Source organism: Panthera onca, chromosome B3 (assembly GCF_046562875.1).
Source record: "Panthera onca isolate mPanOnc1 chromosome B3, mPanOnc1 haplotype 2, whole genome shotgun sequence".
NCBI lineage: Eukaryota > Metazoa > Chordata > Mammalia > Carnivora > Felidae > Panthera > Panthera onca.
The window spans coordinates 55496427-55523943 of record NC_138344.1 but is presented as its reverse complement, the minus strand read 5'-3'; the positions used below and the strand labels follow the sequence as shown (position 1 = coordinate 55523943).

The following is a 27517-nucleotide window of genomic DNA, read 5'->3' as shown; positions in this document are numbered from 1 at the left end:
GAGAGAAGAAAATATTAAAGAGCAGAAATTAAGATGAAACTGAAAGCACAAATAAAACTGAAAAATCTCTAAGCAAAACTGACCAAGAAAAAGAGAAATTACAAACCTTCAGAATTTATCAGAAGAAAGAACTATAGATGTAGAAGAAATTTAAGAGGGTATTTTATGCCAATAAATCTGAAAATGAACAAAAATAGTAAAAATCTTAGAAAAACAGAAATTACTGGGGAGCCTGGATGGCTCAAGTCGGTTAAACACCCGACTCTTGATTTCAACTCAGGTCATGATCTCAAGGTCGGGAGCTTGAGCCCCTTGTGTGGGGCTCAGTGCTGAGCCTAGAGCCTGCTTAAGATTCTTTCCCTCTTTCTCTGCCCGCCCCACTCAAAAAAAAAAAAAATTAAAAAATTAAGGAACTAGAGCTACATCAATATAATGCATCTCAAAAACAATATTAAACCAAAAACAGCAAGCTGCAGAATATATACAATAGGATGTCACTCACCCCAAATTTTAAATCCAGCAAAACCATTTCCTATAATGTTTGTGTATGTATAAATGTGTATCCAAATGACTAAAACTTAAACAATAAACACTATATTCATAAGTTGTTTCCTCTTGGTATGGTATCTGGTGGTCAGGAGAGAGGGGGAGTCTCAACCTTATCTGTAAAATTTTATTTTAAAGGAAAATCATCTATAACAAATATGGCCTATGATAGCTACATGAGTAATTTTATTTTTGTCTGTATATTTAAAATATTTTATCATTAAAAAAAACTTAATAAAAATCAGAGAAGGTACAGTAAAAAGAGTAAGAAGAGCTAGTTTTTGAGTGTCTAATTATTCCAAAACTGTTCTAAGTGCTATACATATATTAACTCATGCAACACTCATGCCAACCCCATGATATAGGCGCTATCCTCATCCTCATTTTGCAGATGTAACACTGAGACAAAGATGTTAAGTACATTATGTTTTATAACCATTTGGAAAATAATTCGATAATACTGATCAATATGCACACCTGAGAACTTGTAAATATACTTGAAAGAAATAACCAAAAACATACCAAATATTTGTATACAGAAAGACATGAATTACTCTGTTGGCAATTAAAGAAAAAAAAAATTTGGGGCGCCTGGGTGGCTCAGTCGGTTGAGCGTCCGACTTCGGCTCGGGTCACGATCTCGCAGTCCGTGAGTTCGAGCCCCGCGTCAGGCTCTGTGCTGAGTGCTCAGAGCCTGGAGCCTGTTTCAGATTCTGTGTCTCCCTCTCTCTCTGACCCTCCCCCGTTCATGCTCTGTCTCTCTCTGTCTCAAAAATAAATAAACGTTAAAAAAATTTTAAAAAAAGAAAAAAAAAATTAAAACAAATAAATATACCTAACATTACAGTGAAATACTTAGGGAGCATCCATACCATGGACTATTACACACCCAATAAAAACATGTGAAAAGAATTTTCCAACATGGAATACTTCAGATTAATGTTAAAAAAAAATTATTTATATGGTAGTACTCAACTATGTAAAAAAAAAACATAAAAAGACCATAAAAAATACAGAAAAATATTAAAATGGAGACTACATGTGGTAAAATTAAAAGGACTTCTTTTTCCCTTCATGTATATGAACTTAACAATTTTTTTTAGTATGTATTGCTTTTGTAATAAGGAAAAACTACCAAAAAGAAAAAAAAAGGTACATGTTTATCTTCTCAGTCTTCCTCAGCAATCATGACAAACTATCTCTATGATGCCAAACTAATCCTAAACTGTGGGCAATTTGGGATATAGGTGCAAAAATAAGGAGTTTTGCTTAGCATATAATAAAATTGAAAAAATATATAGCCTGCTCTGCTTCTAATAATAACTTTTACTTACGTGGTAACTGTGGTGTTTTACTATCATGTGAGCGGTAGTCTTCATGAGGGACAGACTTGTCATCCTAATTGCAAAAAAAGTTTATTGTGTGGTTAATTCATAACTAAACAGATCTGCAATGCAGAGGAGAGCAGATACAAGTTTGAAGAGGTGGGAGGTTGAAGTGATATGGAGGAACTCACCATTTTCACATGCATAGGTCTATCAAACAAAAACTGCCCATTGAACATAGCTGTTGGTTTGGTCAAGGAAAACCAGTTGACTATAAAATTATACTTGAACACACATTTTTAATAATCTTAGAGTCAGACTACCTCTAATACTTTAATCAACATCTTTACTATTTTACTTATTTTAGTCTCTTCCATATACTCAAAGAAAAATCTTGAAGTCTTTGCTTTATAGTTTTACTTTATAAATAAAATATAATCTTGTAAGTCAACCACTGGGGGAAAACTTCATTTAAAGCAACTGCATTAATGCACAACGGATTACATCAACTGTCGACAGCGGATATACATACAGTTCATTGTGGCAGGAAGAGAAAGTAGAAGAGTTCATACCAGGCTTACATAATATGGCTAATTCAAGTTTTAAGAGTGACTTTAGTACTTGGACATAGTAAAGGTTTTATGTGCTGGAGACTAAAGTCTAATACACATTTCCAAGCCAGGCAACTTTAAATTCCATGACCCCCACAAAACAGTATCAAGCTCTTCAACCATATTAGATAGCGCTAAAGTGTAAATCAGGATACAAATTGCTTGAACTGCTTCAATTGCTTGTTCAAAAGTGACTGTGCCCATTCCTCTGCTCTTGCCATCTTTGTCTTCTTTAATATCTGCCCGTTTTACAGTTCCAGCTATGCTGAACACCTCCTTTAGCTTCTTCCAACCAACTTTGAAGTCAAGCTTAACATAAAATTACATAAAGTTACATACCTAATAAACCCCTCTCCCCATTTATAAATAATACAAACAAATCTTTTCTCAACTCTAAAAACTATAAAGAACTATACTTCTTGGTAGATGGTACATCAACAACAGTATTCAAATAAAAACATCTTAAGTTGTTTAAAATCAATCAAGCTTCACCCAACGTTGTTCCTTATCCTTAATTTTTTTTTTAAATTTCCAAAACAGCCTCTTATCTGCTCAATCCTGTTTTGTACATGTGAAACTTGCTCATCTATTTTTACTGAGAGAAATTCAGATTTTTGAAAGTACTGTTGATATCACTGACTTTCAAAAGCTTTAGAACAAATGACAAACCAACTACAATGTGCACATTCACAAATATCAAATATCAAAGCTAAAGAAAGAAATCCATTTACCAATATGAACAAAAGTCCCATATAATGAAAGTAAACATGTTCAAGAACTGCATAGGTATTTGTAAATTCCACAGTTCACTTTTAAAGAATACTAAATACTCATATTTACACTTTAACCTTATATATATATGTGTATATATATATATATATATATATATATATATATATATATAGACTTAAACTGGGTTTGAGTTCCAATAATTACTGTTTCACTTACTTTCATTAAAAATCAGCAAAATGTTCTCTAAACCTACAACCCATTCATCTAATTTAATAACCTCATGATTAGAACTGAATATCTGAATGACAAAATTTTAGACTAAAGCTTAAACTTACATTAGCAACAAAAATTGTGGAACCAAGTCTACCAGCCTGCAAATTACTGATAACCTCAGGAGGAATGTTTGGATTATTGAGAATGGAAGGTGGTAAATTCATCAACCCCGATCCCATATCGGGTACATGTCCTCCTGGAAATGATCCTCCTGTTCGTTGCAATGCCCTACGAGCATTTTCTCCATCAGGATCCTATAACACACATTGAATGTTAAATACCACTAGATACATCAGTAAATCTGTATCATTAAAATAACAACTTCAAATTCTACAGTAGCTATCCCAACTGGCTCAAATTATTGGCCCTCTTGAAGAGTGAGCTTTTTTCTTATCCAGAGAATTCAGTCCCATAAAAACCTGTGGACAGACAAAAGATTTCAGTCTCCAGGGGTGTCAATTAAATACCCGTTTCCAATCACTAAAGTCACTTAAGAACTTGAAATTAGTTTAATTCTGCCCTTATACTAGGGTACAAATACATGACACATACGCATAAATATATATAACTCAAAGAGGAACAAAATACTGTACTTACTGTGACTCTTTTCTTGCTAAAATGCAGTAATGGTGAATTCTCACCACTGGATGCCCAAGGCAATGCCAAATCAGACTAATTCAAAGCTTTTCAGCAGTGGAACAGACTGTTACAAAACCCAGGAATATTGGGGTAAAGGGGAACTATTATAATGTGTAAGTTTCATTCCTAAACAAAATACAATTACCCACTTTCCAACCTTTTTCCTTTCTCAACAATGATTGTGATCTGACAATGGATTATGATCTGAGATGAAGGGGAGGGATAAAGAAAGGCTAAGTGTCCAAGCAAATAATGATATTAAAAACTGCTTTTTTTTTTAAGTTCATTAACTGTATAAGAGAAATATTCTACCTTTAAACAAAATAAAAATACTGAGTTTAAATGTATTTCTCACTTATCTCACCAGGTGGAATGCAAAACACACACAAAAAGACACATAAACACACTGATAGACTATCATCTGCAATACCAAATAACAATGATAAATGTAACCATCAACTCTATATTGCTAGTCTCAGTCTGGGAATATTAATAAAAACAAAGTTGGATGACCTTAATAAATTCTCTAGGAAGGCTGGGAGAATAGAAGGTGAAAAACTAAATGCAGGGGCACCTGGATGGCTTAGTCGGTTAAGCGGCCGACTTCGGCTCAGGTCATGATCTCGCGGTCGGTGAATTCAAGCCCCGCGTCGGGCTCTGTGCTGACAGCTCAGAGCCTGGAGCCTGTTTCAGATTCTGTCTCCCTCTCTCTGACCCTCCCCTGTTCATGCTCTGTCTCTCCCTGTCTCAAAAATAAATAAAACGTTAAAAAAAAATTAAAAAAAAAAAAAAACCTAAATGCAATTAATAAAGGTATAGTAGCTTCCAAAGTATTTTTTCACCATGAAGAAATAAAGAGAAATACAGAAATAAAGAAATAAATGTTTTGAAAAATGCTGCAAAATTTTTAAGTTAGTAAATAATAAATGTTTCAGGTCTAACTAAAGCTTCAAAAACTTGCACAAATCGAAAATTTATGATAGTGGTTACCTATGGGGAGAAGGAGGGGTAGGGGAGGTGCTTCATAAAATATTGAGATACACTGTTGTCCTTAACATCTTAGTATGTTTTGTCTTTTTATATTTTTGACATATATATAAACATATATACACACAAAAATACATATACACATATGCATAATAAAATATAAAACATATATAAATACAATTTATCTAAAACAAAGTAGCCACTATGTAACATGGTTTTTATTCCTCTTTTCCCCTTGGAGGACAGCCTGCCAGTCACTACCTGTTATTGCTATTAGAGGGCCTATTAAATTTTATAACTGCTCCTAACACCATTTAATATAATGAAAAAATAAAATTCTAATATCTGGAAAGGAATATTGGAAATATATTTTTTCTTAGACTCTCACTAGTAGTTTTAGCACTGAGCCCAGTCATCCATTTGTAAATCAGATATTCCCAGGAAAGGGACCTTTAGTAATAATAATCCATAAAGTTAACTGAATAAAGAATACTTCATCATTTAGCTAGGCCAAACTCAGTTATTTTTCCCTCTTAAAAAAATTTAAAAATGGAAGTATCCTACATCAATTTGGATCATATAACTCTATTCTAGGGTCTCTAATATATTACTGAGGATAGAGGAAGTGCTAAAACTTAAAAGAACACAAACAACATAGGCTTGTCCTTTAGCATAAAAACCACCATGTAAATGGCTGGCACAGAGTACAAGTCTAAACTTTCTCTACTTCCCAGTCAAAATCAAAAGAAAGAAAGGAAGGAAGGAAGGAAGGAAGGAAGGAAGGAAGGAAAGGAGGAAGGAGTGAGGGAAGGAGAGGAAAGGGAAAGGGAAAACGAAAGGGAAGAGAGAGGAAGGGAGGGAGGGAGGGAGGGAGGGAGGGAGGAAGGAAGGAAGGAAGGAAGGAAGGAAGGAAGGAGAAAGGACGGACGGACAAACCCCCCAGGCTCAAACAGAATTAGAGGAGTTCAAAAGCTGACTCCAATAAAGGGATTTGGAATACTTGTATTTGTTGGTAGCATGGGATTTAATTTTAAGCCATTATCACCTCATAGTCAGAATCAAGAGACCAACAACCAGGAATATTCCTACCTTGGACTGGAATAACAACAAGCAATTATTATTACAGCTAACATTTCTTATGTAGTTATATAATATTTTGAGCACTGTGCTAAGTGCTTTTTATAATAACATCACAATTATAGTTAGTAGCTAACATTTATTAAATGTTTTACATATACTAACTGAAACCTTATAAAACTATCAGATAGCTTCTAATATCATTCTCACTTTAGTGATAAAGAAATAGACAGTGATTAAAGTTAGGTAATTTTTTTAAGTAATTAAAGGTAAGTAATTTGCCCTGAGTCACCCAGATTATCTGATGCCAGAGCTTGAATTCTCTACCATGTTATCTCATTTAATACTCATAAAAACTCTATTAGGTAAGTACTACCATTTGTACTATTATAATTACTGAGGTTTAGAGAATAAGTAACCTGCCTAGTCACAGAGCTAGAAAGTGAGCTAGGACTCTTATCATTACTCAACCAAATTAAACTGTGACTGACAGTAATGCTCTACTACCAAAGACTTGCAACCTTGCTGGTAGAGACTCTTCAGGGTCCTAAAGTACATCCTCAATCATTTCTAACACAGACTTTAGCAAAAATATATACATAACTGGTCCATGATCAAACGATTCAGGTAAGATTAACAATATGAACTAAAGGAAGAAATGAAAATGACTGCTATTCAAGCTAATCATTACCAAGGTCAATTACACTTAAGTGTACATAGTTTTTTAAGGATCTTCCGATTATTCTTTTGTCAATGTATTATACTACTGTTCCATACAAAGGGAACATACCCACTTTAGGAGTTTCCAAGTTCCAGTTACAAATTTCACTAACAGATTCACAAGTTTTCTTAAATTTTAATCTGGCATAGTTTCAGGGTGATTTTAACTAAAAGTGAGTATCAATTTTATTCAAATCCATAAGGTATTTGCATTATTAAGCACCCTTTACTATCAACTACAAGAATATCTAATTCTCAAGTTAAACAACACAATCTAAAAACTGAAAATGTCTATACCAAATAAAGTCAATACATAAACCTTGCCATCTTTAAATACCTGCATTTTTAAAATCATGCACCTCTGCTTATAACAACTTGGAACAAATCAAATATATAGGAAAACTGCTTAAAAGCAAACAGGAAACCATGCACAAGCAAAATTATTTTCAATTATATAATGCTTTAATAAGCATCTAGGCTTTAAAAAAAAAAAGGAGTAGCCAGAGAAATACATCCCCCAAGATGAAAATCCAAAGAAAACATGTCTTTATATCCAAAAGTTTAAATTATTCCAAATATAAGAAATCTTACCTCTTTAATATTCAGGGGTCTTCCACTAAGATCATATTTGTTCATAGTTTCTAGTGCTTTCTTTACGAATTCTTCATCTTTGAATTCAACAACACTTAATGGGGAAAAAATTTATAGGAAATGTTTATATACTAAATTTTCTTTTTCTTAATCAGAAGTTTAAATTTGACTTAAGAAACTTAAAAAAAATTCTTACCCACAACCCTATATCCAGGAAGATTTGTCAATATATGCAAAAGAAGAAAAGTTTTAGATCAGTAGACGAAGTTAATGGTAAACTCTAATATTTAAGTCATGAAAAGCAATTGATAATACAATCACTTTTTATCTTTTACACTTCTAGAACATAATAGCAAGTGACCACAAATCTTCTGTCAATGTTTAAATCGATCTATTTAAAGGCAGTAGCATCTAGCATTTAACAAGCTTGGAGCACATATTTACTTTTAGAGGACTCTTCTTTAGGTTAAGACTAAATAAGGTATTTTCACAAATTCAATCAAAAGTAACTCAAGGAAATTAAAGGTTTCCATAAAACACTTCTTCCATTGTTACGACTATTTTCAAAAGATGTATTATGCACAAATTGTTTTTAATGTATATCTTTCAATTTTATTAAGGTAAAAATAGGAAATAATCTCATTTTTAATTAATTTCTCTATTAGAGAAAACTGGCTGCACACAATTTAACAGCATCCAGTTTAAGTATATAAAATAATCACTTATGCTACAGAAACAAACCTATACATTTTTAAAATAATTGTCATTACTGTTCGAAGTGCCATTTGAATGTGATGACAAAGTTTTTCTCATGCACCAACTGGTTTTTGCAATAGAATTGAACACTGTTAAAGCTTTCCATTGTATTCCTCAGTGTATTGCTTTCTTGTTGCTAAAAATCAAAACCTACTATCAACCAATTCCTTCTATGTCAATTTAATCATCAATGTCATTCATACCAATTGGTCAGAGCACTGCCTCTTATGTAGTCTTGCAGGCTACCAAATTAAGTTCTTCAATGTAAATTTCAAACATACATTCTGAATTAACACCTTTAAGCTATGGGCTTGTCAGAGAACTCTTAGGGAATATTATCAATGCAGTAACTTTTAGAATATCCTTGAAGACATCAAAACACAACAAAAAAAATCCTATAGTAAAATCTCTTGGCTAAGAAGAAGCATTACCTTAAAGCATTAGAAAAGTGAATGCCCTTTATGAACATTTACAAACCCATCCCTTCCAGGCAGCTAGTTTGGTTTGAATAAATGTCAGACTTGCTAGTATAAAGCCTCAAATCTTGCATAATAAAGTAAAACAAAATGAAACTTAAGTTTCCAAAAACTGGTACAAATATTATACAAAAAAGTAAACTGCTGAGGAACTTTTAAACCTCAAGCAGATTATGGCCCACAGCACTTACCCTTGATTTTCCTTCCGCATCCTTAAAGAGCTCCACGTATGTAACCTCACCGACTACATAAGACATACAAAAGGAAGATACCAAGAAACAATACATTTAAACACCAATATCTTGCTTTACTGCACACCTGTGCACAACTCTACAGAAAAGCACCTATTATTCACCAACAATCAAAACCAGACCAACATACCTCCTATCAATGGCTATGTAAATTTAACTAATTTTCTGAAATGTACATCATCCACATTCTCTAAAAAAGCTAACAACCATATTAACCTAATTCATACTACAGATCATATTTTGGCCAGCATGATATAGTTGGTGAACAAATGCACATATACATACAAATGGTCCCTTAACCTATCATATTAAAAACATCAACATTAACACTTTTCAAATAACTTTGGTCGCCTACACACAACAGCTGTTTTAAGGTGACTTTCTACCTGAATGTCTTCAATCATGTTTGCCATCAGTAAACTAAATTTACAAGTCATGCTTCACAGCAAGCCACACACTTTCTAAATAAAGTCAATGAATAAAACCAATCAAATAGTTGTCACCTTACAACAGATACACCAATGCAAGGTTTTTTTTATTTATTAGAAGAGATCAGCCTCAAAGCCAAGTACATAGTTTGCAGGACTGTTGAAACTCAATTTTTCAAGAGATAACAAAACTAACTTTTACAAGATCAAATATTAAAATTATTTTTCCCCAAAACCAACCATATATATAAAATGAAGTTTTTCAAGTTATTCTAAAAACAAAACTGCAACAGCAGTAACGCAATTTTAATATAGAACTGCAGAGACAGCATCATGGCATTCATGACAATGCAAACAAAATGAACTCCACAGCCAGATTCCAGAATCCACCAAGATAATAACAAAACAGCTTTTGGAAAAAAATAATCAGACCTTATTATTCATACTTTAACACGCTAATGTATTGCTTAACTAATGCAATAGTCCTTTAAAAATCTATAAAAACTTCAACTAGACAAAGCAATCACTTTAACAAAATTCTTGGTGGCATGCATATGCTGGCTCACTACTATACCACTAAAATGGGAAAAAAAAAAAAACTTCATTTATCCGTATGACTTTGTAATGAAATTGTTGTCAAGTGAGAGCAGAGGAAAAGATTAATTCATGTGTCAAGAAATAAACAAAAATCAATTTTTTGAGTCTGTGTGGTTCAGAGGAATAAAAAAGTTTGCTTAGTTCCTCCCCCTTCTATATGAAGATAAGCCAACAGTGGGTTTATCAGGAATGGTTACCTTTTTCTCTCATTAGATCTTTAATAGCTTGCCATTTCATATCATATGGGATGTTGCTAATGAAAACTCTGTTTCGATTTGGACCCTTCTTTTCTCCAGTGCCTGAATTCTTATCTTTTGAATAAGGATGAAATCTATTGGCCTTCTTATTTCCTGAAGATTTTTCTTTTAATTCAGATTTATCTTCTTTGACTGATTCATCATTTTCCCTATGAATTAAAAACAAAACAAGAAGAAAATCTGTCATGTTTCTAATAATGGAAGCCTACATTACATAAATATTGCATATTTATCACTTCACTTCTCAAAACTCTCCACCAAGTTAGACCTGGAGAGTCAGCTTGCTTGCTTTGAAATTACCCAATGCCATTTCAGAGCAAGAATTTGGGTATATTACCAAACTTCTCATAAAGTTTGCTTAAAAACATAACTAAAATACATAGTTATATTATGGTATCTATACATGCATACACGCTCATATGACTCTCATAATTTTTTCTATTCCCAACTTTGATCAGGATAATTAATTAGTAAGGTATTCTAATATGTTCATACTCAACACTTTCTATGTATTAACCTATAAACTAAGATAGGGTATTTCATAGAATCATAATTTTTACTAGTAGTTATCACCTACACGATGGGATGGAACGGAGGTAGGAAGCAGTACTTAAAAGACAACACGAATCAAAATTTTATAAATCAACTTTTTAATGAGACCCTAACAGGAAAAACATTTAATTTGTAAGACTGTAATCACAATGCGACGATCTGATGCTACCCACCAACCATCCATAACATAAAAGTATATACTTAAAGTAAATCCTATAGATAAAAATTTGGGTATATATCTTAAAAATGCAACTTACTTATCAAAAGGAATCTTCTTTTACAGAAGAAATAATAGGTTTTAAATCACTAATTATTCTAGTGAATCTAAAACTATTTAATTAATACTTTAATTTAAAGCAATTTTCCACAATCACATACTAATAAAAATCTCTGGAAATGACATTCAGAAATCCAAAATTTTTAAAGCTTCCTGGGTTTTTCCAACAACCAACCAGGTTTCATAATCCAGGCGCTCACTTATCTTCTAACCCAACCAACTGTGGGACTCTATACACTGTAGTGCTCCACACACACGTCTTATTGTAGTCATCTGTTCCATGTGATATTGATATTTTTAGACACTACCTTTCTGAGCAGGTAACAACACAACCATAAATATAGGATGTAAAAAACTCTGTAAGAACGAAAACTATCTGCATTGGTATGAGCAGCACCTAGCATGGTGACTGCACACAACATGTTGCTCAATAAATACTAATTTTTGAATGAACAGTCAATTAAGAACCCATGCTCATCTGGGCACAGATGGTGTTGCCGTCTGCCAGAAAAACTGCTAAAATCAAGGAAGAAACATTAGAGCCAAACTTGCTTTGCCACCTTTTCAGACCTTGACAGGGACACCATTACAATGGAACATCTTCCCTCATCAGAAATGGCACAGCCTAGAGTAAGTCTTCACAACTGTCCCAGCTCCAGCAAGTACCTACCTGTCTGAACAGTGTGCGACTTTTGAAAATGGCAGCAAGCGGCCAAAAGGTACAGAGGCCTTTACTCTGGTTCTAAGTACAGTAGATACAAGAACAAACTCTTCCTTTTAAGCACCCAGAGAATGTATGTACACAGTAGACTGTATTCTATGAATGTTTGTAAAATAACTGTCTCTGTTTAGGTAAGCAGACATCTATATAGTCTCTAGCTAAGTATGCCTTCTCCTACCTATTTTCTTCCTGAATGAAACCAACTGTGAAAAATGCACAGAGTTCTGAATTACAATGTTCTTCTATTCTTATATGAATAGAAGATGCTTATATGTAAGCATTTGCTTAAAACAATCTGATAATTCCACTGAAAGCAATGATATTAATGTAGGATACCCTCTCCAAAATATTTATTCCAAGTATGACCAGAGAGAGCAATTTCTTCAACTTTTCCTCACTTAGTGGCATATTAAAGATATTACTACACTGCTCATCTATAGTGCATAAATTATCTGTGGAAGGCAGACCAGTTTAATGGCTAGAGGTATGGTCTGATTATTGAGAAACAAACAATTTAATATTCAATTCCTAAACTCTTTTTATGTCATAAATACACTATGGAATGGACAGTTAAGATACAGGTGAAAACTCTTAGGGAAATGATGCTACATAATATCAAATATTGGCACTATATCCATAATTCCCTGTAATAATGCTCAAACTATTCACTTAAACCACCCCCTTTAATGTACTTGAAATAAAGACTGTGACTATCTTAAGTCACAAAAATGTTATCTACTCTTAAGACGGAATTATGCCCACTGAAGTTATAAATTTCTGAAAAATCAATATTCAACATCAAATAAGAAAACATAATTTTAAAACATGGTTTTAAAAACATGCTATAGTATGAAATCTAAAATTAAGCCCAGTTCCATTCTTACTCCTAATATAATAAAAAATACTACTCTACTTCAAACACTTCACCTTGCTTCGATGTTTAATATTTTACACAACACTTTATACCCTAATGTAACTTTCAATTTCCATATACTCCAAGATGTTAATCACACAGAAAATAATGAAGAGTTGTAACAATACTGCTGTTTTTCCTCCTGTTCACTTAAGAAAAGGATAGCTAGTATACCATTTTGGCATAAAGAAAAGACTAAACCTAGGGAAACATCTTTAATTTCTTGTCAAAAGATGTGAACATGCCCATGAAATTCTCTGTGTATAAGTTTCACAATCATAAAAGTTCACTTCTGCATTTCTTAAACAAATATTTACTGGGCCTTTATAAACATAAGGCCTTGGGGATACAAAGATGAATAAGACATAGTGGTCTCTATACTCAGTGACTATGGATTAACCTCAGCAAAAGTCATTTCAACCTTGGTAAGTGGCACTCTGTTCTCTTCTAAGCAATACATATTTTAAGGCAATATTTGGTAATTTTTATTACCTCTGTGAATTCTTACCCTTAAAAATGTATGGTAGTCAAGGGTTATGTGTTAGATTGTTAACTACTCCAGTTGGTTCACAGGGTCAAAAAAAGGTTGTTGGCTTGATACAGGTAAATGTTCCTAGTTTTTCAGTATGAATGACCGACCCATGCTGGACCATTATATGGTTCTTATGGAACTGACAGTACAAGAAACCCTTGAGAGTAGATTTGCTTCTTTATTCAACTTGGGAAAACAGGAAGGTCTGAGAGATATTAACTATAAACAATATTAAAAGAATCTTCATTTGTATATTCTACTAGCATTTCTTAATTTCTTTACTTAATATTTTCCTTTTCCTCACTTTGAAGTGAAAGAGATTCTTTTCCTACCTCTGTCCTCTTGTCTAGCTAACCCACAATGAGACTTTAAAACGGATTAGAGACTTTTAGATCTGGGAGGTTTACATGCCAGCTTTATCTGTATGGACACTATTATACTAATCACACCCAAGTATAGTAGGGCTTCTCTCTGTAATTCAAGACTGTGGTTTTTGTTTAGGAGAAAAGGGTGGCAAGCCCACATTTAGAGATAAACAAAAAGCACCAATTTTATCATTCCAATGCCTTCTATTAGAATTTATGAGGCCAAATCCCTGAGAGCCCATATTTTGGCATGCATGGTAGAAAGTGCTCCCTTTCCAGATGCTCAGTTACTGAGGTGCACCATTCTGCACCTAGGAACAAATTCCACCAAGGTCGAATCTCCTACACCTGCACCTCTATTCTGCCTGGAAGATGCAACCTATCCTATTCAAACCCAAGTGAGAGGAAGAGTGTCATAACTGAGCTGGGAGAGCTATCTTATCTGCGACCAATTCCTACACAAACTAGTCCAGGTCTTACTGTACTGCTTCAAACATTCTTATACAAAAGAAAAGAAAAATTCTCTTTTCTATTTTAGTTTGACCATATGTTCACTGCTTTCTACTCTGAGGCATAACTGAGAGAAGGAAAAGGATGTTTTCAGTAAATTATTAACATACTTTCAACTTCAAGTTTAAAAAGCTGGGCACATGCAAAAGAATGCCTGATTCATATCCCCCTATATAACAAGAACAATGGGGAGCATAACAGTTCCTTATAACTAAAAATTATTATGGATTTGAGTCAACTACATTCTTTCTAGACACTGATGACAGGGGCAATCTTAAAAGCGTCAGGCTTTCTCCAATTAAAAAAAAATCTTATTTTACCATTTTACCAAAATTAAGAACAAGCCATCACACAAGGAGTTCTTAAAAAATAACCTGCAAGGCTTACAAACATTTGAGAGGGATGTGGGGGACCAAGGAACCACGCATATTTCCCTTTCTGAATAACCTCTTACCAATTCAAGGGTAACACAATGGATTTAGGCTCACAGCACATTATTAAACTTCCTCTGTGGCGTGTATATATATATTCAGAAATTAACACATGTTTAGAAAGCAACAACAAACACTGAACTTATAAAGCTCAGAATGAGGCCGGGAGATCGGGGACTATTCCTTTTAAATACGTTCTCGGTAGTTAAGAGGAAATGTCCGATGATGTCATCCCTAGTTACTCCCTAGTGATGAACACTAACTACTGTACTGGGCTTTAAAAGGGGGACCATTTTCCTCCAGACAGTGGCGGCCGCCGTGCTTTGCTCAAAGGTTCTCCAGCTGGAAGTCTGGGAAGAAGGAGTGACCCGCAGTCTCCGGCTGGAAACAGGGGAGGGGCGTCGGCCCCCCGGCTCGCACCCCGGCTCCCGGGCCAGGGCGGGAGGGAAGGGCCTGGGAGCGGCCCTACTTGCACCTGCTCCTCCCGCCGCCTACGGCCCGGGAGCAGTTATCCCCCACCGAGGCCCAGGCCGGCTTCGGCCCCCCTCCGAGGCCAACTCCCCGCCCCCCACCTCGTCCCGGTCCCCGGAGGAAAAGACAATACATTTTAACGCCATTGGAGCTGCTGCTGTGCTGCGGCGGCTGCTTCTCTGGCTCCGGCGGGTGCGGTTCTCGCCGCGGCTCGCCCGGCTGCTCCACTGGCTGCTGATGCGGACTGTCGTCGCCAGCGGCCCCGAGCACCTCGGGCTTGTCGGCGTCCGCCATCCCGCTGCCGCTGCCTCCGCCTCCGCCACGGCCGCCTGCGCTGAGGGGCTCCGAGCACTACAATGGCGGCGGCCGGGAAAGCGGTAACGGATCCCGATTTGAAAAGGCCCCGAGCGCTCAGTTGCCCGGATCTCGCGAGAACCGGTCGAGGCTGGGAGACTGGGAGAGGGTGTGAGCCGCGAGTGGGGGGTGGGAGTGGAGGGGTAGGGGGGAGGGATGGGGTGGCGGGTCAGGGCCGCCATTGCCGCAGTCAGCCCTGCTTCAGACCAGGGAGGGCCTAACTTGTCCAGAAGCCCCTGGTGGGGCTGTGTTCTGACCACCAGCCCGCCTATCGATTGGCACCCAATGGGGTCTTCGCTTACAAAAGTCGGATCTGAGTGCTGGAAATCCCTAGAGCTCTGAAACCCAGACTATTCAGTTCATTCCTTGTAGGGGCAGTTTGAATGAGAGAAGCACACACCACTTTGCATCTTTAAAGACGTCTGCAAATCTTCAGACTCGCCTTAGAAATCCTTTGAATAATGCAAATAAATCACTTGCCACTTAAATGCCTAGGCACCCCGTGGACATTCAATAAATAGTTATTGATGACAGGTTGCAATTCACCAAAATGAATACCTTTGAATTTCTTTGAATTCTGGTCGTTTTTAAGAAAGAGGATTTCCTGTGGAATTCAGCTATCGGCATATAAAAAGAAGACAAGTTTTTTAATTCTCTGGATAGCAACCCCTGAGGAGAATCTATAGTTTGTTTTGTTTTGTTTTGTTTTCAGAAGAAAGCTTCTACTAGACTGGCTGATCATGGACATTTTGGTTTGGAGTTGTGTTTATGTTGGTGAAAATTATATTTGAAGCAGTTATAGGCTCTCAAATTTAATTACTGTATGGAGTTTTAAAATATAGTCCTAGATTTTTCCCCCTAAATATAAAAAAGTAACCCATTAAACTTAATTCCTAACTCTTGAATACTGTAATAGTATTTCACATTGAAATAACCTTTTTCAGCTGAAAGACCTTCCCAAATGTTTCTTTTCATAAAGAAGCAAGCCTGTATGGTTTACATGCTTTGCAGAATATCACATACACATTAGTGGTAAAGTGGTAGCTAGAAACTAATACTCAAGTAGTACATAATTTCCTCATCCCCCCTCCCCCTCCCCCCACCCCGTTCTTTGACATTTTAATTATGTAAGTTTCTGCGCTCAACCAAAAAATACCTTGGAACATCTGATCCTATACCAGAAGAGTTGAGCTACTTCATCAAACGTACACACATAAAAATCAGAACAGTTTTACTCATGAGGAGCACACCTGGAAAATATTGCTGTTTAGGGTGCTACTGACATCGTTTAACAAACACAACACACGCTGTTGTAGTTACTGCATGAATTATTTCTCCTTGGTCAATCCCAAAACTTAGCATTTGGAATAGCAGAAAGGCAGTGGATTTTGACACAGAAAACCTGGGTTAGGACCTCAGTTCTGCCACTTTCTGCCTATAACTCCTTGGGCAAGTCACTTAACTTCTCAATCTTTCCGTAATAAATAAGGACGATAATACCTACTTTACAGGATTAAGGTGAGAATTAAAAGAAAGCACTTTTTGTAGGGCAAAGTGCTATATGAATATAAAGTAGCATTATAATTCCCTATCTCTCCAGGCTGAGCAGGGTTTTAGTCAAAGAGAAGTCAGGTGATTTTCCCATAGAACTGAATTATAAGCACTTTCAAAACATCCATTATCCTCTGTTATTCTTTTGCTATAGTTGAATTTAATGATGAAAATTTAATCCTGCTGCCCCTAATACAGTATTTTCTTGCAAAATCTTTCAATAGATTCAATTTAATATTTTTTAAGAGACCTTCATGCTTAACACAGAGTAGTAGGCACATGAGGAATATGAAAATGAGTATGGTACTGTTGGGAGACAACATTCATAAAAAGCTCTATTTCAGTGCTGTAATTGAGATAAATGTGAAGCATAATTAAAAATTTATTTATAAAACAAAAGACTGGACTGCATGCTGTAGTGTGCTAATTAAAATATTTCATTAAAATATTTTTATTGATTACTGAGCTTTTTGGCACCTCTTAAAATGTTGTGCCATGCCTAAGAAAAATGCTTCCCTCATTGTAACTTAGTCCTGGTCCTAATAAATGGAACAAGGGCAAAGGTTATTCCTATAGAAGGATTGCTGAGCATTTCATAGAAGAGCTGGGTCTTAAAAGATGGAGAGAATTGGGGCAGCTTCTAAAGATAAAATTATTGATACTACTCCATTGGACTGCTCTATAGATGTTTTCTTCCTCTCTTGCTATAAATATACTTACCTTAGCTAAATCGGTGAAAAAAAAGTTATTAACATTCTATTGCTACAATATATTTCTGTATTTTCCTTCCTTCCACTGTTTTTTTTTTTTTTGAAGTTTATGTACACATGCTGAGAAATTCTTTAGTAATGTTTAGTTTTTATCTTCTCAAAATTCCCACTGCAAATGCTATCATTTATAATTGCACAAAATGAATTACTGGTACAACTTCCTACAAATACTTAGTTTTCTTTCTTACAAACTGGAGTGTGTATGTGTGAGAGAGACAGAGAGAGAGAGAGAGAGACAGAGAGAGAGAGAGAGGAGATTTAAAGAGACCATTATACATACCTGGAAATTTAACCCTAGAACTCTAAAATATTTTCAACCAATACTTTAATGTCATATAGGAATTGTGTTCACCTGCTAGTAACAGAGATTAAAAATAATAGTGTCTTAAACAAAATAAAAGTTTCTACTTTATTAAGTAAAAATAGTGCAAAAGTAGGCACCCTAGAACAGGTATAGTCATCATGGGCTCAAGTTTCTTCTAAATCTTTCACCAACCTAATGTGTGGCTTCTATTCTTAATGTCTTTCTATGGCCCAAGATAGCTACTGGAGATCTAGGCACCTGTCCTCAGTAGAAGCCAGAAGCAGTCCAGTAAAGAGGCATCCAGAATCTCAAACAACATTTTGACTTATAGGTCAAAATTTAGTAATATGACACACTCAGCTATAGGGGAGGCTGGCAAATAATTTCTCAGTTTGGCTCACTGCCCAGAGTTCTGCTACCAAAGAAGAGAATGGAGTGGCAACTTGGATATGATCATCCTTTTAATTTGTCTTTAAGAATTGAAGGCAAAGACCAACAACAATATGAAGTCAACCAGAAAGTACAGTATGATTGTTAAGTCAGTTTACTTAGCTTTGTAAAATTAAACAGCTGGATTTAGAGCCACTAATTTTCCAAACTTTAAAGAACTGAAACTCCAAAAGGAATTTATGACTTTAAAAAATACTATGGGTTATATCTGAGATCCATATATAGTTCCCTTTTCATCATGTAAGTTAATTCTATGATAAAAAAAAGTAGATGTCAGTTATTGTCATTAGAAAAAGTATGGGAAAAAAGTATAGATTTATTCTGACAATGACCTACTATTCTCTCTCTCTCTCTCTCTCTCCCCCCCCCCCCCGTCACTCCCTCCTTCTATTGCTTTGCCTAATTTAGGAGTCTAATTTTTCACATTTAGCATTCTAAAAATACATCCTGAGGAAAGGTCTCTACCCACCAAATGAATCTTAGAATTAAGGCAATTATGTGAATAATCGAGGCAGAAATCCCACTTTCACCTCAATTATTCAAATAACTCAGATAATACAATGGGTTTTGCTTGAATTCCTTAGATAACTGTTTCATTTTTCAACTTTTACAAAGCCGGGGTCATCACCCAATAACAGATTTAATTTTTATTTTTATTTATTTATTTTTTTAAAAAATTTTTTTAACGTTTATTTTTGAGACAGATAGAGACAGAGCATGAACGGGGTGGGGGGGGGGGGGGCAGAGAGAGAGGGAGACACAGAATTTGAAGCAGGCTCCAGGCTCCGAGCTGTCAGCCCAGAGCCTGACGCAGGGCTCGAACTCACGGACTGCGAGATCGTGACCTGAGTTGAAGTCGGACGCTTAACCGACTGAGCCACCCAGGCGCCCCTAATTTTAATTTTTATAAACAATATTTGGAGATTTTTTTCTTTGAAGACTAAAGACTCCTATAATTCCTAGACATTTACTTGTCTCAATTTTTATTCACTAATTTCTTAACTTAAATAACCCTGCCTTTTCCTCAATCTCACCCCAGTAACTCCATTAAAAGGTGGATCAGAAGAGCCAATCTAATGTCTCTACCCTGCTTCCCTTCCTATAGGCATAGTTGCTCCTCCTGTTAAATAACTCCATGAAATGGGCTTCCTTTGTCCAAAGAAATGGGTATTCTGTGGTAATATTTTTAATCATTTTAGACTTAGTCCTAACCTAAAGAGTGTTAATGAAAATGATTATTTTATAGCACGTATTGTTTTTCATTTAAATAACTACCTTTTGTGGGACTGCTATTCTCAATTTTCAATTACCATGTTTGGAAGAGAAAATAGATTTCTTAGAATGATGAAAAATAAAATTCAATCCACACACTGTCCTGCATATTTGAAGATAATCCTACAAATGAGATAATAACTAACACAATCCATATTCCTCTTCTTGTTTAATAATAGAATCTAAGGTGACTTTGAAAATTGCTGAAAGTTACTATTTCCTAGCCTCACTTGCAGCTCTGGCTGGCCAGGTGACTGTGTTCTGGCCAGTACAATATAAGCAGAAATGAGAGGACAAAATAGGAGTTTCCTTAGAAAGAACTAACTTAACTGGAGGAATGGCTCTTTTGTCCTCCCTTGCATTCTTCTTCTCCTGGCTTGAAATGAAGAAATGATGTCTGTAGCAACAGCAACCATGTTTGACCATGAAGTGACCTTGTGATTGGAAACTAAGCGCTGAGGATGGTGGAACAGAAAAATAGACTAATAGACTGATCAGCTCATTATTAGAAAGCCACAGTAACAACCCTCACATTATTACTCCAAGTTTCTTTCCAAAAGGAGGAAATAAATTTCTGTCCTGATTAAATTGCTGCTAGTCAGTCTTTCTATTATATACAGCTGAACTTAATACTAATGATCATAATTTTTACTGAAATGACTGAGTTGCTTTAATAGTTTTTTCCATGCTATGGTAACACAACACTATTTTTAAAGTGTTTTTGGTTTTGTTTTTTGTTGTTGTTGTTGTTCTGAAGACATCATTTACATTGGCTTTGTTTACTCCTTTGCCTAATGGTTTAGAACACTGCAAGTTTCCTCAATGATATTCATTCTCCCTTTTTGTTCCTTGCTGACAGAACCACAATGTTGTGTAGAGTAGCAGTGTGCCCAGCTAACATACTGGGAGTGGCCATAGGACACAGCTCTATCTAAGAAGTTGTAAAGAGAAATACACTAGGGATTCTAGAGTGTCTTCCTTTTTTTTTTATTTTTTAAAAAATATTTATTTTTGAGACAGAGATAGAGCGTGAACAGGGGAGGGGCAGAGAGAGAGGGAGACACAGCATATGAAACAGGCTCCAGGCTGTGAACTGACAGCACAGAGCCCGATGAGGGACTCGAACCCACAAACTGTGAGATCATGACCTGAGCTGAAGTCGGACGCTTAACTGACTGAGCCACCTAGGTGTTCCTAGAGTGTCTTTCTTAATAAGTTCTTTGCCTTCTTTTTGTCCCGTGAAGCTAGAGGGTGGAGTATCCCTTTGGAAACCATGTGGAACAGGAATAAGGACAAAAGCCACAGCTAAGGATATCAGATCAGAAAACTAGGAACTGAAACACAGATGACCTTACTGAGCCATTGTAAAACCCCCAGACTGCCTACACCTACATTTCTTATTTGGGGAGAAAAATAACTTCCTTTGACTTAGGTGATGCCATTGGATTTGTGTTACCCCAGTTTCATGACACCAAACAAAATCCACAAATCCTTCCCTTTGCAACCTTTTAAAACAAGGGACACACCATTCCTGATGGCTGCTTATTGAGTCTAGTTCATTGGAAGCAATGGTTTTTCAGTAGTGTACAAATGTGTTACATTTTTTCATAGTATATTGCAGAATGGTAGGCTGGAGTGACTTCACATCATGGTATTCCCCCTCGCAAACTGTTTAAACATGTTAAAAACATTAGCCAATATTCAGTCAAGCACTGTAGGTATTTCATGTAGGATTACATGCCCAAAGATTTAGAGGTTTACACAATAATTAGGGCTGGGGGAACAAAGATCTAGGAGCTTTTGCTAGGACTCAAAAAATCCTCTTAAATTTTACACCAGTGCCTCTCATTGGTAGAATTTGGTTAGAATACTGCTGGCAACAGATTCTGAGAAATATCACATACAGGAGGCATATAGAAGGGTGAGGATGGTGCTGAGTATCAACAGATAATATTTGGCACAATGTCTAAGCCTTTTGGCAAAAAGAGTAAACTTACTATATGCATTTGTCCATTCATCCATTTACTCATTGTATGTGTTACATTTAGGAATGTCTATATCTCTAAATAAGGTTAAATATGTAAAAATACTTACTTATATCGATGTTATCCTTTTGACTTCATCAACAAATCTCAGTTGTGAGTTCTTTGAGCTATCCTTCAGATTATTAAAGAAATTGCATGGTAATACAACTGTCAAGGTAAATGTTCTGACAGTGCCGAAGTCATTGAGGAAATATAGGTTTATATAGGTGTTCATTTACCTCAACCTAGATTTCTACATCTAGACTCCTAATATTTCTGGAAACCTGTGTCAAAAATGCATTTGAAAAATCAGACCTTATTAGTCCCAGCTGTTTATTGGTTTAAGACTCATCTAAGAGCAGTAAAATAAGAACTAATATGTATGCAGAGGTTTTATGTAAAAGTTACTAAAACTAATCAGTCCTCAAAATATCAGGTTTATATTTTTTCCTTAAAATCTTCCTACTTTCAAGTATTCTTTTATCCAAGAGTCACTAACTTCAATTTTACTGACTTTTAGGTAGTATTGAAATATAAAGCCCCTATGTGAACCTTTCTAATTATCTTCTGTAGTTGCCTAAAGTGACTTTGTATCTTACCAAACACTCATTCAGTTTAGTTTTGCTTGGAATATGAGAAGTGTAAGTTTTATTTGGCTAGCTTAGTTTTAGAAATCTGATATCTAGTGTTCAAGTGTTACTTCTTCGACAATGCACACATTTTTGGCAGGGTGGGAGGGAGAGGAACAAAACAACTCTTGTTCTACAAAATTATCCCCTGAAAATAACTGGTCACTTTAAAAAGTGAAAAGACAGAGGCTCCTCGGTGGCTCAGTCGGTTACGTTTCCAGCTTTGGCTCAGGTCATGATCTCACCGTTCATGAGTTTGGCCCCACATCTGGCTCTGTGCTGACAGCTCAGAGCATGGAGCCTGCTTCAGATTCTGTGTCTGTCCTCTCTCTGCCCCTACCCTGCTCGTGCTCTGTTTCTTTCTCTCAAAATAAATAAACACTAAAAAAAAAAGTGAAAAGACAGACTGGGACAAAATCTATGCAAAACATATATCTTATAAAGGACATCTGTCCAAAATATACAATAATCAATGATAAGAAAACAAACCACCCCATTAAAAAGTGAAAAAAGTTCTGAATAGACACCTCACCAAAGAAAATACAAAGATGGAAAATAAGCATAAGATGTTCAGTATCTTATGTCATTAGAGAATTCAAATTAAAACATTGAGATACCATGACATAGCTATTAAAATGGCTAAAATCCAAAACATTGACAAGTACCAAATGCTGATGAAGAACGTGAAGGAACAAGAACTCTCATTCACTGCCAGTGGGAATGCAACATGGTTTAGTCACTTTGAAGGACAGTAAGAAAGCTAAAAATAGTCTTATCATTCAACCCAACAATAGCACTCTTAGTTATTAACCAAAATAAGTTGAAAATTTATGTTCACATAAAAACCTGCACATGAACATTTATAGCATCTTTATTCATAGTTTCCAAAAGTTGAAAGAAACAAAGACGTTCTTCAATAAGTTAATGGCTAGGGGCGCCTGGGTGGCTCAGTCAGTTAAGCATCTCAGGTCATGATCTCACTGTCCATGAGTTCCAGCCCCACGTTAGGCTCTGTGCTGACAGCTCAGAGCCTGGAGCCTGCTTCAGATTCTGTGTGTGTGTCTCTCTCTCTGCCCCTCCCCCACTCACGCCCTGTCTCTTTCTCTCTCAAAAATAAGTTAACGTTAAAAAAAAAAAGCTAATGGCTAAACTTCGGTCTATCCATGCAATGGAATGTTATTAAGCAATAAAAAGAAATGAGCTATCAAGCTATGAAAAGTCATGGGGGAAGCTTAAATGCATATTGCTAAGTGCAAAAAGCTAGTCTGAGAAAGAAACGAGTGTATATGACTCCATACATACAATTCTGGAAAAGACAAAACTATAGAAATGGGAAAAGATCAATGGTTTCCAAGGGTTCATGATGCAGGTGGGTGGAAGGGGGAAAATATGTAAGTCTGGCACCAGATATTTAGAGAAGTAAAACTATTCTGTTACAATACTGTAATGATGGATACATGACAATAACCATTTGTCAAATCCCACAGAACTGAACAACACAAAGATGAACTCTAATGTAAATTATGAACTTTAGTTAATAATAATGTATCAATATTGGTTCACCAATTATAACAAATGCACCACACTAATGCAATATGTTAATAATAGATAAAACGTTGGGGCAAGGGGAGAAGGAGGTATATGGTATTTTTCTGGTCAGTTTTTCTGTAATCCTAAAACTGCTTTACATAATAAAGCCCGCTCAAAGAAAAAGATAACTGATAATATTCAGGAGAAAAAAAAAAATCATTAAAGGTTGGGGGTGGAGGAATGGGAAACAGTGTAAAACCCATGCAACTTCACAACCAGAGCACCACAAAAACATTTACAAAACTAATGAAAATACTAGCACAGTTAAAAATACAAGTTAAAAATATACATTGCATACAGGTTTACCTCAAGAAGCCAGAAAATTCTCAAATATACAACCTAACCTTACAATAAATGCGTTAGAAAATAAACAGCAGAGAAAGCCTAAAGCCAGCAGAAGGGAAATAATAAAGATTAGAGCAGAAATAAACGATATAGAAACAAAAAACAGTAGAACATACCAGTGAAACTAAGAACTGGTTCTTTGAGAGAATTAATAAAATTGATAAACTGGGACACCTGATTGGCTCAGTCAGTTAAGCATCCACTTCTGCTCAGGTCATGATCTCACAGTTCTTGGACTCAGGTCCTGCATCGGGCTCTGTGCTGACAGCTTAGAGCCTGGAGCCTGCTTCAGATCCTGTGTCTCGCTCTCTCTCTGCCCCTTCCTTACTCTGCCTCTATCACTCTCCTCCTCTCTCTCTCTCTCAAAAATAAATAAACATTAAAATAATAAAAAAAAAATAAACATGATAAACCCCCAGCCAAACTTATTGAAAAGATAAGAAAAGGGACCCAAATAAATAAAATCACAAATGAAAGAGGAGAAATCACAGCCAATGCTGCAGAAATACAAATAATTATAAGAGAATATTATGAAAAATTATTTGCCAGTAAACTGGGAAATCTGGAAGAAATTGACAAATTCCTACAAACATATAAATACATACAAAATTGAAATAAGAGGAAATAGAAAATCTGAACAGACCCATAGCCAGCAAAAAAATTGAATCAGTAAGCAAAAATTTCCCAACAAACAAAAGTCCAGGGCCAGATGGCTTCCCAGGGGAATTCTACCAGAAAATTAAAGAAGAGTTAATACCTATTCCTCTCAAACTGTTCCAAAACACAGAAATGGAAGGAAAACTTCCAACCTCCTTCAATGAGGCCAGCATAACCTTGGTTCCAAAATAAGAAAAAGACCTCACTAAAAAGGAGAATTACAGGTCAGTCTCCCTGGTGAACATGGATACAAAAATTCTCTACATGATACTAGCAAATTGAATCCAACAGCATATAAAAAGAATTATTCACCACAATCAAGTGGGATTTATTCCTGGGTTGCAGGGGTGGTTCAATATTTGAAAATCAATCAACATTCATTCATTCATTCATTCACGACATTAATAAAGGAAAGGATAAGAGCTATATGATCCTCTCAGTAGATGCAGAAAAAGTATTTGGCAAAATACAGCATCCATTCTTTATAAAAACCCTCAACCAAGTAGGGATAGATGGAACATACCTCGACATCCTAAAGTCCATATATGAAGACCCACAGCTAATATCATCCTCAATGGGGAAAAACTGAGACCTTTTCCTCTATAGTCAGGAACAAGACAGTGACGTCCACTCTTACCATTACTATTTAACACAGTACAGGAAGTCTTAGCCTCAGCTATCAGACAACAACAAAAAAAAAAAAAAATAAAAGGCATCCAAATTGGTAAGGAAGAAGTCAAACTTTCACCATTTGCAGATGACATGATACTCTATGTAGAAAGCTCAAAAGACTCCACCAAAAAAATTGCTACAACTAATCATGAATTTAGCAAAGAACTAATCATGAATTTAGCAAAGTCACAGGATATAAAGTCAGAGTACAGAAATCTGTTGCATTTCTATACACCAATAATGAAATAAGCAGAAAAATAAATCAAGGAATCTATACCATTTGCAGCTGTAAATGGTATAGAAAAAACATAAGATAACTGGGAATAAACCTAACCAAAGGGGTAAAATGTCTGCCCTCTGAAAACATAGAACACTTACGAAAGAAGTTGAAGAGGACACAAAGAAATGGAAAAAAAAAACATTCCATACTCATGGATTGGAAGAACAAACATTGTTAAAATGTCTATACTGACCCAAACAATCTACACATTCAATGCAATCCCTATCAAAAAACCACCAGCATTTTTCACAGAGCTACAACAAATAATCCTAAAATTTGTATGGAACCATAAAAGACCCCAAATAGCCAAAACAATCTTGAAAAAGAAAAGAAAAGCTGAAGCCATCATGATTCCAGACTTCAAGCTATATTATAAAGCTGTAGTCATCAAGACAGTTTGGTACTGACACAAAAACAGACACATAAATCAATGGAACTGAATAGAAAGCCCAGAAATGGACCCACAACTATATGGTCAACTAATCTTCAACAAAGCAGGAAAGAAAATCCAACAGAAAAAAGACAGTCTCTTCAACAAATGGTGTAGAAATATATAAGGAAAGTTGAATTATGAAAACAGGGACAAGTGCACAAAGACCAGGAAGAACTGTTAATATGCAATTTCAAGACAGAGCATGTGGCTAAATTGAGCCAAGAGGATGAAGAGGTGAATGGGCATGTGTATAGGACTGCTTTCCTCCACAGTTTACTGCATTCAGCTGTTAGTGTGGACTTTGAGTTAAATTGCTTTCACTTGGTAGTTAAACCCAAATGTATCAAGGAAAACTGTGTATAAACTGATTGATTTCCATATTCTATTGACATACTTACTTGCCAATTATGTATTAATTGGTTCATATTAGAGAAATATAAAATGCAGCAAAATAAACTGCTTTTGATTCTTTGTTTCTTTAACCCAGTAAAATAACTTAAACCAATTAAATATATTATACCATAGTTATGGCTCCCATATTTGTGGAGATTGTGCCCAAGGTATCCTATCATACTCATTAGCTTCAAGAGTAAATATAGTAGAGGGCTTGAAGTACACTTTAAATGAAACAATTTAAGGCTTATGGGCTGTAAATTAAAGCCAATTAAATGAAACTTCATTTAAATAGATCACTCTGAACTGAAACATTTAGTGCATTTTTTTCTTTGCAGAAAATTTTACCAGCAAAACATAACATCTCATTTTCAATGGTACTCATCAAACAGACCAACATCAGATCATTATCTACACTGAAGTGTCATCATGCTCAATTCACTCATGAGTCCACTCACTTTAGATAATTTCTTCACTGTTGACAAAAATCCCATAGTCATTTTCTAATCAAATCTAATCGTCCTATTACTTACTGTACTCTCTAATCCTATTTCAGCATATTCAGCATTGGTACTCTCCAGAGATCAGATGGTAAAATGACCTAGAGGAAGAACTCTAAGAAAAGAAAATAGAAAACTAATAGAGTGGTTAAAAAAAAAATACAGCACTTTAAGCCAGTCAATACCTAGTTGCAAAAGTTAGAACAAGACGATGAACCATTCATTTATAGCTGAAATTTTTAACTTGTTCTTTGG

At 35.6% G+C, this 27517-nt stretch overlaps 1 protein-coding gene across 2 annotated transcripts in view; it reads right to left on the bottom strand.

Moving 5' to 3' along the window:
* Positions 1-15474, bottom strand: part of MYEF2 (myelin expression factor 2) — a 39140-nt gene extending 23666 nt beyond the window's left edge. The window contains exons 1-9 of one of the 2 annotated variants that reach the window (XM_060618632.3): positions 15172-15474; positions 10207-10415; positions 8925-8977; positions 7698-7705; positions 7502-7595; positions 3550-3741; positions 2638-2791; positions 2063-2112; positions 1881-1944 (exon numbers count right to left, since the gene is read on the bottom strand). In XM_060618632.3, the coding sequence (XP_060474615.1) occupies positions 1881-1944; positions 2063-2112; positions 2638-2791; positions 3550-3741; positions 7502-7595; positions 7698-7705; positions 8925-8977; positions 10207-10415; positions 15172-15332 (985 nt within the window). In that variant the 5' untranslated portion in view covers positions 15333-15474. The remainder of the gene's footprint in view (positions 1-1880; positions 1945-2062; positions 2113-2637; positions 2792-3549; positions 3742-7501; positions 7596-7697; positions 7706-8924; positions 8978-10206; positions 10416-15171) is intronic. The other variant, XM_060618631.3, reaches the window with a different exon arrangement.
* Positions 15475-27517: the final 12043 nt, after the last annotated feature.